Raw genomic sequence first — 15,607 nt, 5'->3', positions numbered from 1 at the left:
TGTCACAGCTGGTTGCATGGCTTTCTTCAGTGATCTTATCACCTGAAAAATAATTTTCTAATTATTTCCAATACTTTTAAGAAAGCTGATGTACATGTACCTTAGGTTGCATCCTCTCTCCAGATACAATGAACTCAGCAGCACCTTTGCCAGCTTGTGCAATGCCTTTCACTAAAGTTGTTGATGCACCAGAGCCAATACCAAAGAAAACATCTACGAAAAAGAACATTTTGTTATAAATAATTATGCATGACAAAAGGTACCAATAGTTGTTTAATAATGATTTACCTGGAGTTGTTGGAGTTTTCTTAACAAGTTGAATGACAGAGTCAGTATTACTTATGCTTCCATCAGTTAGCACAAACACCTGCCTTGGCAAACCTTTCTTTGCTGCATGACTAAATATTTCTTTAAGTGGATCAAATAGCTCAGTACCACCCAAATCAGCTTGAAGATTCTCTGCATGTTTTACAGCTGTTTCCAAATTTTTTTGATTGTATGGAACACTTTCTGGAAATAGGTGAACATATGTGCTGCCAAAACCTATTATATTGAAATAACATCCTTCAGGAATACTTTTAAGAAAGAGTAGAAGTGTTTCAGCTGCATCTTTGATGTAGGATCCAGCCATACTACCACTTCGATCAATTACAAACACAAATTCACAAGCTGCTTGAAGACAATTACTTTCACCCTTGAATTCTGGGATGAAGCTCACCATGATTGCTGAAGATTTTTGAAAATTGTTTTCACCATTTGATAAACCTGGTTCAACAATAATTAATGGCTTGTTTATCTCTTTAGGTTGCACTAAAATGACAATATCAGTTTGTTTTACTTCCGTTAAAGTCACTTTGATCTTTTCACCGTCATTGTCAGCAAAAATCTTGTGTGATGGTGATGTCACCTTATCAATGTTTGGTGCATCATCTATTTCAAGGCTGAACTGGTAAGAATCGGGTCCAGTCCCTTGTTTTGCAGTTGCCCCACTATCGGAAGATACTTCGGGTGCCAGAGGGTTATTGCTTCCTGTCGGTGTGTAACGAGGTTTGAGCACTTTAGGTAAAACAAATCTCACAGCACCACCAGCTTCAACATTCAGTTCACCAACCATAGTTAATTCCAAAACAGCCATTTCTTTCGGGGGGAAGATTGCCTAAAACCAAACTAAATATATCTCCTTGTTTCTCCTCTCCAAAAGCTGCTGTTCGTCCACTCGATACTGCTTCTTTGTACTTCTCTCGAGCTTTCTCTTTTTCTTGTATTTCAGCACGGATTTTTTTGCCATCAATGCAAGCCTCCAAACCTACTACAGCAAAGGAATCGTCTACAGGCGTACGAAAAAACACTTCGAGAGGATTTTCTGTATGATTGACATACGTCAATGTTGATCGAAAACCAACAACTTGGCCTTTTAAAAAATGATCGAACGCATTGACTTTTCAATGGAACTTCTTCGTTTCTGTCGCAAATAAATACACCGTACGTCAACATCTTGGTAAGAATTTGACTTGAAGCCAGTGGAAACGCTTATGAAGTACACAACGTTTTATACAAAATAAGAGTGTTTGTTTGTGACGTCAAAACGGCCATGTTGGGGGAGTACATTAAAATGCCGATGCTTAACAGAGCATTAAATTAACATAAATTCTTTCTTCATATTGATTTTACCCCAATATAGCGACTGACGAAAACACTATAAGTGGATGATATTGCTTCATCCATAAAGATCTTAGTGCAGTACCAACATAATTAAGGAATGCGGATGTTGTATCAAAACTTTCGTTGATGAATACAAACTGAAAATGAGTTGATTTTTTATTGATGCCGTCATCTGCTACAAATGTTGTGCCTTTCCATTTCAACAGCTTACCGAAACCTCTAAATTAGCACATAACAGAAATGATCACTTTACTGTACAATTCTGAGTTCTGCATTTATTTATATTACATACTTCGCAGTGTTTTTATTAGTCAGAAAATGTGCGTGACTGAGCACCATTAAGATAATGACATCCTTTAGGTAATTACCTGTTGTTTTTCAGAAGGTCATTTGACAAACGATGGTACAATTTTATTAACTATAAAGTAATCGCTGCTTGAAATTCTTAAAGAAAAGCGTTAACAACGTCAGCTTAAGATCTACTGACTCAACTTGTTGTCTATCTTATGAAAATGGCATTTTATAAGCAAAAACCCCATCGTGTTGTTTCTCTTAGCCCCATAATCTTCTAAATATACAAAATCATGTGATTCATACTCACTGTCATGTATGACGGTGAGAAAGAATGTTTACTGACATTTACAAAATGATTTAAAAGATTTTTTACGTAATAATAAAAAACAAAGTATGTCTTAGTTGCGTTCTTTTGACAGTATATTTCACATGATGCATTGATCAAATAGCCCATGTAGGACAGAAAATATCGTGATCAATAAAACCTGCAGTAGAAATTTTATGAAATCTTCAAAATTTCTACAGGAAATTAGGAGGAATGAAACTTCTATAAAAAGGTTACGTTGCTGATATTGGGTGAAGATAAGTGACGTAGCCAGCCCGCAAGTTTTAGTCATGGTGCATAAATTTCAAATCATTGTCATTTACCAACCGAAATATTTACCTAGCTAGCACAACTAATGTTGTAAATTGGTTACGTCCCTCCTGACGAAAGTGTAATTAACATATTTTCGTGAATTTCTACGTGATTGCATCTTTACAGGGAAATATGTTAACTCTGCTCCTTTTCACGTTTGTCTATTTACCCCTATGTTGGACTGCGGTTTTGAATGGTATCTTGGTAATTGCTTTTATTTTTTTTATGTTGATTGGGCTTGTCAGGCAATCCTGATCTTGCCACTTTTAACAATTAACTTAGTTTAGGTTGTATTGGCTTCGTTCGTCTGTTTGTCTGAAAAAATGATGACTATTATACTTACTATTGATAGAATGTTTTGATTGAACATTACCTTTTGACAAAAAGGTCTCTATTGAATTTCATACATGAAATTAAGTGAAATTGAAATTTCATACATGAAATGAACGGTTTCATGAGGAAGTAAAACATTTCTTTTACAAGAATTTTGAAAATAATTCTTTCCAACCGATAGCAGTTGTAAACAAGGTTCTAATACATTGTCGCCATTCGCTAGTTCTTACCATGAAGATGTAAGTAAGTTATTAACTATAATATGATGTATTAGATATTTTTTATCTATTTTTTATCTATGGCCCTTACATTCAACCATTTAGATGCGATTATTACAATAGTCAACAATACTAAACTTTACATCAAGTAAACCAATGAATTCCAAGCATGGTCGTTTCCAGACGGTGAAACAATTCTCATTCTGTTTAGAAAATATTTTAATTTTTATGTGTTTGTAGTGCTATTCCATTTGGATTTTGAAGGTAAAACGTCTTTGCTCATTTAGTAAAAGTTCTCCTGGTCAAAAGCTCCTTATATTTACTTATTCGGTACTTTCTTTGAAGCTTTTGAACTTTTTGATTTTCCCGCCTTTCCCGTCCATCATTCATCAACAATGCATAATCTTTTCCTTTGAATTTCTCTCAGGTTTTGCCGAGTGGTACTAGGTGTGTAATATTTCATAACTGCACTCAATTCAATCTCAAAGCGTTTTTCATATGTCTCGTGGTGACGGGGCAGAAAGGTAAATTTAAATATTTTGTACGACATATTACCAATCCATCAAATGTTTGATGACGTTCAACCAACAAAGTGTCTTACTTACATGTGACAAAAGTCAGAAAACTGGCATGGAAATTCAACTGACATGTTCTTAAAGTACTCAAAGTTATATTTTATTTATTTTGCTCCTCCGAGCTTAAATTGAGTCATATTTTTAAAACATTTTTTATAGACTCGTAGTTTCGTGATTTCGTATACAAAAAAACTTGTTAGTTTTATGCTATTTTCTTAACATGACAAAACACTCAGAAGTGCAATACATTTTTGTCAAAGATTACCAATGTCATTCCACTATATAGTAATTTCTACATGAAACCCATAACAAAAGCATGTGTAGTCTATTTTACTGAATTATAAAAATTATAAAGAAAATCGTCAAGTATTGATTCAATGTTACACAAAGTTACATTTACTCATGTTTGTTATTATCACAAAGAAATTGTTTTGCTTTTTCATGCAAATCTTCATAGGAACATCCTTGTGGTAGAACTTGCATCATAAGCCAAGATTTTGCTTTCATACCAACCAACTCCCATTCATCTTTAACAGTGGATAATTGAAGGTCCAGATATGCCAAAACAATACATGTTGCCCATATTGTCATCATATTTCCATTGCATGACACTGGACAGGCATCTTTAAATCCTTTACTGATTTACCAACCATATTTGATAATTCTGATGTCAATTCCCATGCACCATTTGCTAGCTGAAGATTGATTATCTGTGAAAGTGGATTACTTGAATCTCCTATTCATGAAAAAAAAATGTAGATGAATTCTTTAATCATGTCATTATAATCTTCTAAAGATACAAAATCATGTGCTTCAAACTCACTGTCATGTTTGACATTCCCTAAACTTTGATATTCGAAACCATCATCATCAAAACCTATCCATAAAAAATTTTCATAATTTCTTTTATTCAATAGTATTATTAATATTTGCAGGAAACAGAAAACCATGTTTCATACTCACCTCCAAAAAAATTATTGGCCTCTTCTAAACTTTGGCCACAGTTGCACTTTTACACCTTTAGTGAGTGTTGGTTCTGGAGGTTTATAAATATTTCTTTTACACCTTCTACGATGATCTTGAGAGAATTTCAGTGATAATATTGGTTTGGAGGTGGACCATAGTTACTAACTCAGAGCATAGAAGCTGATCTAGAAGACACAGGAGTTGATCTAAGGTGTAAGTCACTTGAACATTCAACACGGCAAAATGTCTAGTTGGACTGTAAAGTCATCGAACTCATGAACTGTTCCTCCTCCTGAGGCATTAAATCCCAACTGTGCAAACTTCCTTTAACTGCTTGTTTTCTATCTTGATCAATGGCAATAAATGCAGTTTGTGATGATATAACATTGGAGTCACAACTTAGCTGGATTATCTCTGCCTTTTTTCCACCATCCAACTCCAATTCTTTTATCAACTTCTTGGCTGCAAGGTGGTGAATAGTTGACACTTGGGAAGCAGTCTCTTTTTTCACTGCTGGTTTGATTGGAAACTTCATGTTATGCTCTACTTTAGCTCCAAGTAAATCACCAGTAAGGAGTATTTTTCCTTCTTGAGGTGAAGAGGATGGTGACTTGTCATGAAGAATTGCATATACAATGAGACATTCACCAATAAAAATAGGTGGAAGCCTTTCTTTTGGAACTACATTTACTGTTATATTGTTGGAAGCAGAGACAGAAATTTGAACATCTGTCACAGCTGGTTGCATGGCTTTCTTCAGTGATCTTATCACCTGAAAAATAATTTTTCTAATTATTTCCAATACTTTTAAGAAAGCTGATGTACATGTACCTTAGGTTGCATCCTCTCTCAGATACAATGAACTCAGCAGCACCTTTGCCAGCTTGTGCAATGCCTTTCACTAAAGTTGTTGATGCACCAGAGCCGATACCAAAAGAAAACATCTATGGAAAAGAACATTTTCTTATAAATAATTATATGTAACAAAAGGTACCAATAGTTGTTTAATGATGATTTACCTGGAGTTGTTGGAGTTTTTCTTAACAAGTTGAATGACCGAGTCAGTATTACTTATGCTTCCATCAGTTAGCACAAACACCTGCCTTGGCAAACCTTTCTTTGGTGCATGACTAAATATTTCTTTAAGTGGATGAAATAGCTCTGTACCACCCAAATCAGCTTGAAGATTCTCTGCATGTTTTACAGCTGTTTCCAAATTTTTTTGATTGTATGGAACACTTTCTGGAAATAGGTGAACATATGTGCTGCCAAAACCTATTATATTGAAATAACATCCTTCAGGAATACTTTTAAGAAAGAGTAGAAGTGTTTCAGCTGCATCTTTGATGTAGGATCCAGCCATACTACCACTTCGATCAATTACAAACACAAATTCACAAGCTGCTTGAAGACAATTATTTTCACCCTTGAATTCAGGGATGAAGCTCACCATGATTGCTGAAGATTTTTGAAAATTGTTTTCACCATTTGATAAACCTGGTTCAACAATAATTAATGGCTTGTTTATCTCTTTTGGTTGCACTAAAATGACAATATCAGTTTGTTTTACTTCCGTTAAAGTCACTTTGATCTTTTCGCCGTCATTGTCAGCAAAATCTTGTGTGATGGTGATGTCACCTTATCAATGTTTGGTGCATCATCTATTTCAAGGCTGAACTGGTAAGAATCGGGTCCAGTCCCTTGTTTTGCAGTTGCCCCACTATCGGAAGATACTTCGGGTGCCAGAGGGTTATTGCTTCCTGTCGGTGTGTAACGAGGTTTGAGCACTTTAGGTAAAACAAATCTCACAGCACCACCAGCTTCAACATTCAGTTCACCAACCATAGTTAATTCCAAAACAGCCATTTCTTTCGGGGGAAGATTGCCTAAAACCAAACTAAATATATCTCCTTGTTTCTCCTCTCCAAAGCTGCTGTTCGTCCACTCGATACTGCTTCTTTGTACTTCTCTCGAGCTTTCTCCTTTTCTTGTATTTCTGCACGGATTTTTGCCATCAATGCAAGCCTCCAAACCTACTACAGCAAAGGAATCGTCCACAGGCGTACGAAAAACACTTCGAGAGGATTTTCTGTATGATTGACATACGTCAATGTTGATCGAAAACCAACAACTTGGCCTTTTAAAAATGATCGAACGCATTGACTTTTCAATGGAACTTCTTCGTTTCTGTCGCAAATAAATACACCGTACGTCAACATCTTGGTAAGAATTTGACTTGAAGCCAGTTGAAACGCTTATGAAGTACACAAGGTTTTGTACAAAATAAAACCTGTTACCACTAGCCAGGTATCGTAAAGTATTATTCCGAACCCGGTTTAATACGCACATGACAAACATGTGACTTGGACGAGATTTGATCTCGCACCTGCGGGATACTAGTCCGCCGTTCTACCTGTTGAGCTACCAAACCCACAGAAATTGGAGACGAGTCAAATCTCTTTTTAAAGTGCGTATGGACAAGAGATTCTCGCCACTATAGCAGTTTACTGGATGGCACCGTGTTTCGACTTTATTCCAAAGCCATCATCAGAGAATATATATAATATATTTATCCTAACACATTAAAATATGTGACTTGGATTTAACTATGAATTTGATGGTCAATATACACAAGCACGCATGCGCCATTTTACGTTTGCTACCTTACGTGGCTGGTGGAAAACAGGCTTAAGAGTGTTTGTTTGTGACGTCAAAACGGCCTCGTTGACTACATACATTTATAAACTAATTTACAAGATTTTTTACGTTTTAACAAAAAACAAAGTTTGTCTTGGTTGCATACTTTTGACAGTTTCTTTGAAATGACTTATTGATCTAGTAATGGTAAACCACTTTTTTTCAAAATTCTTCATTATGTAGTCTTTGTAGATAGTTACCATTGCTAAAAGATTAGCTAAATATCGCCCATGTAGGTTTGAAAGTGTTGCGATCGAGGTGTGAAAGAAGATGCAACAAGTTGACCTATATGACGTATCTGCTGGTGTTTTTTCGAATATTTGCTTCCAGTGTGGTAAAAGTGTCTCGTTACATCAGACTAACAGAAAACTTGTTGTTCGAATTTAAAAGAAACATAATTTTATGTTTGATTTTTTTCTATTAAAGCTTCCAATAATGACCCTAATTATTACTTGCTCTGACATTCAAAAATTCAAAACATCGCATAAAAGGCAATGAAAACCAGCGAAGACGTATGGTGATTCGTCGTAAGAAACGTAGTTGTGCTTATGCTTGGACAGAATTTGATGTTTGGGAGTGATCAAGCTTCCAGTAGTTATGATTTGATGAAACATCACAAGGTGTCTCCGTATAAGGTAATATTGGTTGTGTAAGTCTGTTTGGAAGTATTCATAGTGACGTGTGTACAAGGAAAAGTTTTCCCATGTTGAATACTTAAATTCACGCTATCTATTTATAATTCACTTGATGTTCAAACTAAGTGAAAGTTTTGAAATGTATGAAACATTAGTTACTTATAACATTCTATGACTCAATTCACAAATAAAAATCGTCCCTTTCGTTGATTTATCGCACATATGCACTTGTTGTCTATCATGCTTCACAATAAAGCCGGGTTCACACTGTGTAAAGGAAAATTGATCTGTCATCATTGCAAAATTTTCTTTTTTTATGATAGATGAGGGATATTATATTGCAAATTAAAAAGTGCTGTTTTCTCATAATCACATTAACTTATACGTAGAAGAGTAGTTTCTTACGATAATTTAATACGTAGTTAGGAAATTTAGACAAACGAATCACATCTTATGCTCACAAATTATTTTAAATAAAGATGTGGTTATGCGGGGTTTTTTCCTTGTAGTTTTCGCAAATACGTTACCAACAGGTAAGTAAACAACACATTAAATGTTATTATTATAATAGATAATTAACTTGCGTCTTTGTCATTTGTTATTGTTCTTATGCCTGCTTTGTGATTTGTTTCTGTTCAAGGAAAGTGATAGCAAAAGCTTGGGATGTTTTACAGAGCTGTTTCACAATTCGTTTATTTCACGCAACGACTTTTCATCTGCCTTGATAATAAGGTTTTAATGATTCGAAGAGGTTAAACTTTTTTAGGAAGCGGTTCAAGTCTTCAAGAGTTATTCGTTAATGCAACAAACAAAGCCATTGAAACAGGAACTCTAAAATTATCAATTGATAAGTAAGTCATTTGAAAATCTACCCTTGTTTTTCATGTGTGTGAAAATGTATTCATTATATTTTTCTTTTCATCAGGACTTCACGATGACACTGTGGTAACAGCATCACTAAGCGCACCAAGCAACTACGACTGTACGGTGCGATCTGCAGTACCAGCGGACGTACGTTCACGATTAGGACTCAGCACGTATTATACGCAATATGCCCATGCCTACGGTATACCGGTACTTAGCTCAAGCCGCGTAAAGCCAAAAGCCCTGGAGGAGCTTGTTACGTGATGAGGTTTCTGTTTGCCGATCGCAAGGATATTCGAGACTGGTTCTACAGACGAAAGGGCAGAGCGGGAATCATGGCAAGATCAGAAGGCACAACGATGATTCCCGAACACAGTTTCTTGCCATCGTGGTGGAACGAAAGAGCACGTGGCCTGGGCGCTACTATTCCCATTCCCATTTCCACGGGGGGTGAAGAGAATCTTTTATGTGAACGACCAGATCGCTACTATAACGAAGACATCTTTCTTCACGAGTTTGTTCACGGTATTCATAACTTGGGTGCAACTGGAGCTATTCCGACTTTTGATCGTCGTTTGAAAGCTGCCTACGAGAGTGCTCGTTCCAACAGACTGTGGTGGAGAACGTACGCATTAAGTACGGACCGTGAATATTTTGCTGAAGGTACGCAGAGTTTTTTCAACGTCAACGCATATTCAGCTAAACCCAATGGAATTCATAATGACATTAATACTCGCAAGAAACTTCAAACATATGATCCCGCTCTTTATGACTTGATCAAAGAAGTTTTCCCATGTGAAGATGAATTCTTGAAACGTTGTGATGCAAGAAAAGGTGCGTTTTTATGCAGCATTTTTAACTTTTTATCAATAGATATCATCTTTCAAGGCTCAAGATCTTAATGGAATAAATATCTACTTTTTGTAGGGAAACTGCCGCAACCTTTCAAAATGGATTGCAAAGGTCAATTGTCTTATTTTAAATGGATGTATTGAGTAAGCTCTGCAGAATGAATTTTGTTAATGGAATATGTTTTTTTAGATGGAGGAACTGTTGTCACATTAAAACCTGAAACTCCACCAGTTCCCCCTCATTCAACAACTAGTACTCCATCTATTTCTTAACCCACCAATCCAGACACACCGCCCACTCCTACTTCTTCAAAATCAGACACTCCACCAGTTCCCACTCCTCCCAAAACGCCCAGTATTCCATCTGTCTCTAAACCCACTAATCCGGACACACCACCCGTTCCTACTCCATCAGTTTCAAAATCTAGTACTTCGCATGTAACCACTCCTCCAGTAACTACAACTCCAAAAAGAACTCCTCGGCCAACATCTATTAAACGTGAGTTTGCTGCATTGTTAAGAGTTTAATTTGACTAATTAATGATTTCTTTGTTTTAAAATGTAAACTTGTGGTGAAAGAGCGAATGAATCCTTACAAGAGCGAGCAGCTTCAGTGGCGTATCCAGCACACAAATTTGGTCCTGCTATGTTATTTTTCTGTGTTCACTCACTGTGAAAACAACAGATTTTTAAAGAAATGAATAATGATAATATTCTAAAATTTACATAGCAGGACTAAAACTTGCGGGCTGGCTACGCCATTGTGCAGATCTCTCCAGTTAAATAATAAGACGGTGTCACTAATACTTATCTGCTTCCACAGGATTGAATAATTTAGTTCACAATGTCTAAATAGAATGATTTTAATTTGTAGAAAGTTTTAGAAAAAATGTAATTTGACTTCTGTTTATTTGATGTTTTGTATTAATTCGCATTTATCGAGAATCTTATTTTAATCGTTCTAGAGTGTAACAATCATCACAAACATTGCAATGATTGGGCAAAAACTGGTGAATGTCAACGTAATCCTGCTTATATGTTGCTATTTTGCTGTCGATCATGTAGGATCTACAAATACACTACCACACCTCGTGTGACGTGTAGGGACAACCATAAAAATTGCCGATTCTGGGCTTATAGAGGACATTGTCGATCTTCATATTACTATATGACAAAAAACTGCAGAAACAAATGTGGATTATGTCGATGACTATTTTTTGATTTTGTTGGGTTTTTTATTTTATATAGCTAGCACTGAGTTATTGTTTTGATGTACGTTTTTTTCTTGTAAGTAAAAAATTGAAATGTATATGCATCTTTTCGTTTGGAATTTTTTTACAGATTTGTGATGACCTTTTTACGTTTTAAAAAATGGAAGAATCGGAGAGGTAGTATGTTATTGTTGTTGGCAATGCGACTAATGTTATAACAATAATCAATAGATACATAATCTTAGGATAATGTTATTATCAGAACTGTGGAAGACTTTTCACCGAAATTTCGCGTAAGATCTAAGGTTCTCTTAAAAGTAAGTTACATAAGAGATTTAATACGAGTTTATTTCAAATATCACGTAAAATATATGCAAAATAAAGAAAATTAGGAGTGATATGCCGGTAGAAAGATTTACAACACTTTGCAAGAAGCGCGTTTTGAATTTCGGCATGTTTTATTTTTAATAGTAGTTTTCGCATTCACGTAGATCGCGGGAGGCTGAGACTTGAGAAATTGGATTGCTTTTTCATGCAAATCTTCATAGGAACATCCTTGTGGTAGAACTTGCATCATAAGCCAAGATTTTGCTTTCATACCAACCAACTCCCATTCATCTTTAACAGTGGATAAGTGAAGGTCCAGGTATGCCAAAACAATACATGTTGCCCATATTGTCATCATATTTCCATTGCATGACACTGGACAGGCATCTTCTAAATCCTTAAATGATTTACCAACCATCTTTGCTATTGCTGACTCCATATTCCAGGCACCATTTGCTAGCTGAAGATTGATTATCTGTGAAAGTGGATTACTTGAATCTCCTATTCATGAAAAAAAATGTAGACGAATTCTTTAATCATGTCATTATAATCTTCTAAAGATACAAAATCATGTGCTTCAAACTCACTGTCATGTTTGACATTCCCTAAACTTTGATGTTCTAAACCATTATCATCAAAACCTATCCATAAAAAAATTTTCATAATTTCTTTTATTCAATAGTATTATTAATATTTGCAGCAAATAGAAAACCATGTTTTCTACTCACCTCCAAAAAAACTGTTGGCCCCTTCTAAACTTAGGGTTTCATCTGCACTTTTACACATTTTAGTGAATGTTGGTATTGGAGGAGGTGGAATATAACCTATTCATAAATAACATAGTTGATTACATTCAAATATTGTATACAATCCAAAATCCATTCTAAACCATCATCATCAAAACCTATCCATAAAAAATTTTTCATGATTTCTTTTATTCAATAATGTCATTAATATTTGCAGCAAATAGAAAAAACTGTTTCATACTCACCTCCAAACTTGGTGTCTTCTAAAATTTCGTCTGTAGTTGCACACCTTTCTGTATCACCTTAAAAAAATGTCGTTGAATTCTTTAACTAAACATCATTGATATTTTCAGCAGGTATGGAAAGCTGTGTTTTGCACTAACCTCCATAAACCTCATTTCTTCGGTAGTCATTTGATAAACTTTGACACCGAGTAGCTAATCGATAATTTCTGTCACTTTCTAAACTTCGGCCTACAGTTGCACTTTCACGGCTATAAGTGAGTGTTCGTTCTGGAGATACTCTTTGACCCATAGTAGCTGGTCTAGAATACATATGAGCTGATCTAAAGTAAATGTCACTTGAATATCTATCACTTCTGGCACTTTTTTCTACAAAGCCACAAGCCAATGGAGTCATCAACAAGAACTCTTCCTCCTGTCGAGGCATTAAATCCCAACTGTGCAAACTTCCTTTAACTGCTTGTTTTCTATCTTGATCAATGGCAATAAATGCAGTTTGTGATGATATAACATTGGAGTCACAACTTAGCTGGATTATCTCTGCCTTTTTCCCACCATCCAACTCCAATTCTTTTATCAACTTCTTGGCTGCAAGGTGGTGAATAGTTGACACTTGGGAAGCAGTCTCTTTTTTCACTGCTGGTTTGATTGGAAACTTCATCTTATGCTCTACTTTAGCTCCAAGTAAATCACCAGTAAGGAGTATTTTTCCTTCTTGAGGTGATGAGGATGGTGACTTGTCATGAAGAATTGCATATACAATGAGACATTCACCAATAAAAATAGGTGGAAGCTTTCTTTGGAACTACATTTACTGTTATATTGTTGGAAACAGAGACAGAAATTTGAACATCTGTCACAGCAGGTTGCATGGCTTTCTTCAGTGATCTTATCACCTGAAAAATAATTTTCTAATTATTTCCAATACTTTTTAAGAAAGCTGATGTACATGTACCTTAGGTTGCATCCTCTCTCCAGATACAATGAACTCAGCAGCACCTTTGCCAGCTTGTGCAATGCCTTTCACTAAAGTTGTTGATGCACCAGAGCCGATGCCAAAAGAAAAACATCTATGGAAAAAGAACATTTTCTTATAAATAAATATGTAACAAAAAGGTACCAATAGTTGTTTAATCATGATTTACCTGGACTTGTTGCAGTTTTTCTTAACAAGTTGAATGACAGAGTCAGTATTACCTATGCTTCCATCAGTTAGCACAAACACCTGCCTTGGCAAACCTTTCTTTGGTGCATGACTAAATATTTCTTTAAGTGGATCAAATAGCTCAGTACCACCCAAATCAGCTTGAAGATTCTTTGCATGTTTTACAGCTGTTTCCAAATTTTTTTGATTGTATGGAACACTTTCTGGAAATAGGTGAACATATGTGCTGCCAAAACCTATTATATTGAAATAACATCCTTCAGGAATACTTTTAAGAAAGAGTAGAAGTGTTTCAGCTGCATCTTTGATGTAGGATCCAGCCATACTACCACTTCGATCAATTACAAACACAAATTCACAAGCTGCTTGAAGACAATTACTTTCACCCTTAAATTCTGGGATGAAGCTCACCATGATTGCTGAAGATTTTTGAAAATTATTTTCACCATTTGATAAACCTGGTTCAACAATAATTAATGGCTTGTTTATCTGTTTTGGTTGCACTAAAATGACAATATCAGTTTGTTTTACTTCCGTTAAAGTCACTTTGATCTTTTCGCCGTCATTGTCAGCAAAAATCTTGTGTGATGGTGATGTCACCTTATCAATGTTTGGTGCATCATCTATTTCAAGGCTGAACTGGTAAGAATCGGGTCCAGTCCCTTGTTTTGCAGTTGCCCCACTATCAGAAGATACTTCGGGTGCCAGAGGGTTATTGCTTCCTGTCGGTGTGTAACGAGGTTTGAGCACTTTAGGTAAAACAAATCTCACAGCACCACCAGCTTCAACATTCAGTTCACCAACCATGGTTAATTCCAAAACAGCCATTTCTTTCGGGGGAAGATTGCCTAAAACCAAACTAAATATATCTCCTTGTTTCTCCTCTCCAAAAGCTGCTGTTCGTCCACTCGATACTGCTTCTTTGTACTTCTCTCGAGCTTTCTCCTTTTCTTGTATTTCTGCACGGATTTTTGCCATCAATGCAAGCCTCCAAACCTACTACAGCAAAGGAATCGTCCACAGGCGTACGAAAAACACTTCGAGAGGATTTTCTGTATGATTGACATACGTCAATGTTGATCGAAAACCAACAACTTGGCCTTTTAAAAATGATCGAACGCATTGACTTTTCAATGGAACTTCTTCGTTTCTGTCGCAAATAAATACACCGTACGTCAACATCTTGGTAAGAATTTGACTTGAAGCCAGTGGAAACGCTTATGAAGTACACAAGGTTTTGTACAAAATAAAACCTGTTTCCACTAGCCAGGTATCGTAAAGTATTATTCCCAACCCGGTTTAATATGCACATGACAAACATGTGACTTGGACGAGATTTGATCTCGCACCTGCGGGACTACTCCGCCGTTCTACCTGTTGAGCTACCAAACCCACAAGAATTGGAGACGAGTCAAATCTCTTTTAAAGTGCGTATGGACAAGAGATTCTCGCCACTATAGCAGTTTACTGGATGGCACCGTGTTTCGACTTTATTCCAAAGCCATCATGATATTGCATCCATAAAGATCTTAGTAGCACCAACATAATTAGGAATATGTTATCAAAACTTTCGTTTTGAATACAAACTGAAAATGAGTTGATTTTTATTGATGCCGTCATCTGCTACAAAATGTTTATTTCAACAGCTTACCGTAATCTAAACTAGCACATAAATGATCATTTGTACAATTCTGAGTTCTACATTTATATATCACATACATTAGTCAGAAAATCTGCGTGACTGCACCATTAAGATAATGACATCCTGTAGCTGACCTGACAGGAGGAAATAAAGTCGTTTATTGTAAGTTATTTAAGTGTATGTAGATAAGTAACAATTATTGTACGATGATGGTCGAATCTCGATTTTTATTGACTATGAACCTACAGATAACGATGTCTCATTTACATCACAATGACGTAATTTTATCATGCATGTCATCAAAGTTGCAGTATCACATGTCTTGTTGACTACATAAATTTATAAACTAATTTACAAGATTTTTTACGTTTTAACAAAAAACAAAGTTTGTCTTGGTTGCATACTTTTGACAGTTTCTTTGAAATGACTTATTGATCTAGTAATGGTAAACCACTTTTTTCAAAATTCTTCATTATGTTGTCTTTGTAGATAGTTACCATTGCTAAAAGATTAGCTAAATATCGCCCATGTAGGTTTGAAAG

General features: G+C 35.7%; 4 protein-coding genes across 4 annotated transcripts; 1 reads left to right on the top strand and 3 right to left on the bottom strand.

The window, feature by feature from the left end:
* Nucleotides 1–4,932: 4,932 nt before the first annotated feature.
* Nucleotides 4,933–5,530, bottom strand: LOC124436534. The gene is made up of 2 exons (XM_046986480.1): nucleotides 5,517–5,530; nucleotides 4,933–5,457 (listed from the first exon to the last, which is right to left on the bottom strand). Exons 1-2 carry the CDS (start codon nucleotides 5,526–5,528, stop codon nucleotides 4,933–4,935), a joined length of 537 nt encoding a protein of 178 aa, XP_046842436.1. The 5' UTR covers nucleotides 5,529–5,530.
* An 11-nt stretch (nucleotides 5,531–5,541) lies between these two features.
* Nucleotides 5,542–6,689, bottom strand: LOC124436539 (von Willebrand factor A domain-containing protein 5A-like). The gene is made up of 2 exons (XM_046986487.1): nucleotides 5,705–6,689; nucleotides 5,542–5,629 (listed from the first exon to the last, which is right to left on the bottom strand). Exons 1-2 carry the CDS (start codon nucleotides 6,136–6,138, stop codon nucleotides 5,587–5,589), a joined length of 477 nt encoding a protein of 158 aa, XP_046842443.1. The 5' UTR covers nucleotides 6,139–6,689; the 3' UTR covers nucleotides 5,542–5,586.
* A 1,294-nt stretch (nucleotides 6,690–7,983) lies between these two features.
* On the top strand, nucleotides 7,984–11,041 carry LOC124437114 (the record flags this gene model as incomplete). The annotated part of the gene is given in 8 exon segments (XM_046987129.1): nucleotides 7,984–8,002; nucleotides 8,527–8,550; nucleotides 8,784–8,864; nucleotides 8,943–9,128; nucleotides 9,131–9,715; nucleotides 9,809–9,844; nucleotides 9,923–10,231; nucleotides 10,698–11,041. Coding segments are annotated over 7 exon segments (1,014 nt in total), but the record flags the coding sequence as incomplete, so codon positions are not given.
* Nucleotides 11,042–11,261: 220 nt separating this feature from the next.
* On the bottom strand, nucleotides 11,262–14,721 carry LOC124436541 (von Willebrand factor A domain-containing protein 5A-like). Its single transcript, XM_046986490.1, is given in 10 exon segments — nucleotides 11,262–11,771; nucleotides 11,858–11,911; nucleotides 11,999–12,094; nucleotides 12,262–12,318; nucleotides 12,400–13,056; nucleotides 13,058–13,154; nucleotides 13,214–13,328; nucleotides 13,404–14,393; nucleotides 14,395–14,449; nucleotides 14,452–14,721. Coding segments are annotated over 10 exon segments (2,688 nt in total). The 5' UTR covers nucleotides 14,606–14,721; the 3' UTR covers nucleotides 11,262–11,358.
* Between the last annotated feature and the right edge of the window lie 886 nt (nucleotides 14,722–15,607).

This window comes from Xenia sp. Carnegie-2017, unplaced genomic scaffold, assembly GCF_021976095.1.
Source record: "Xenia sp. Carnegie-2017 unplaced genomic scaffold, XeniaSp_v1 HiC_scaffold_16, whole genome shotgun sequence".
In the NCBI taxonomy this organism is placed as follows: domain Eukaryota; kingdom Metazoa; phylum Cnidaria; class Anthozoa; order Malacalcyonacea; family Xeniidae; genus Xenia; species Xenia sp. Carnegie-2017.
The sequence above is the reverse complement of the archived record's forward strand: the minus strand, read 5'-3'. Positions and strand labels throughout refer to the sequence as shown.

Excerpts from the sequence above, each read along its gene's own strand:
- LOC124436539 (XM_046986487.1), bottom strand. The coding sequence starts at position 6,138 with ATGGTGAGCTTCATCCCTGAATTCAAGGGTGAAAATAATTGTCTTCAA. Across the intron at positions 5,630-5,704 it reads AAAAACTCCAACAACTCCAG|ATGTTTTCTTTTGGTATCGG; the intron begins GTAAATCATCAT and ends TCTTTTCCATAG.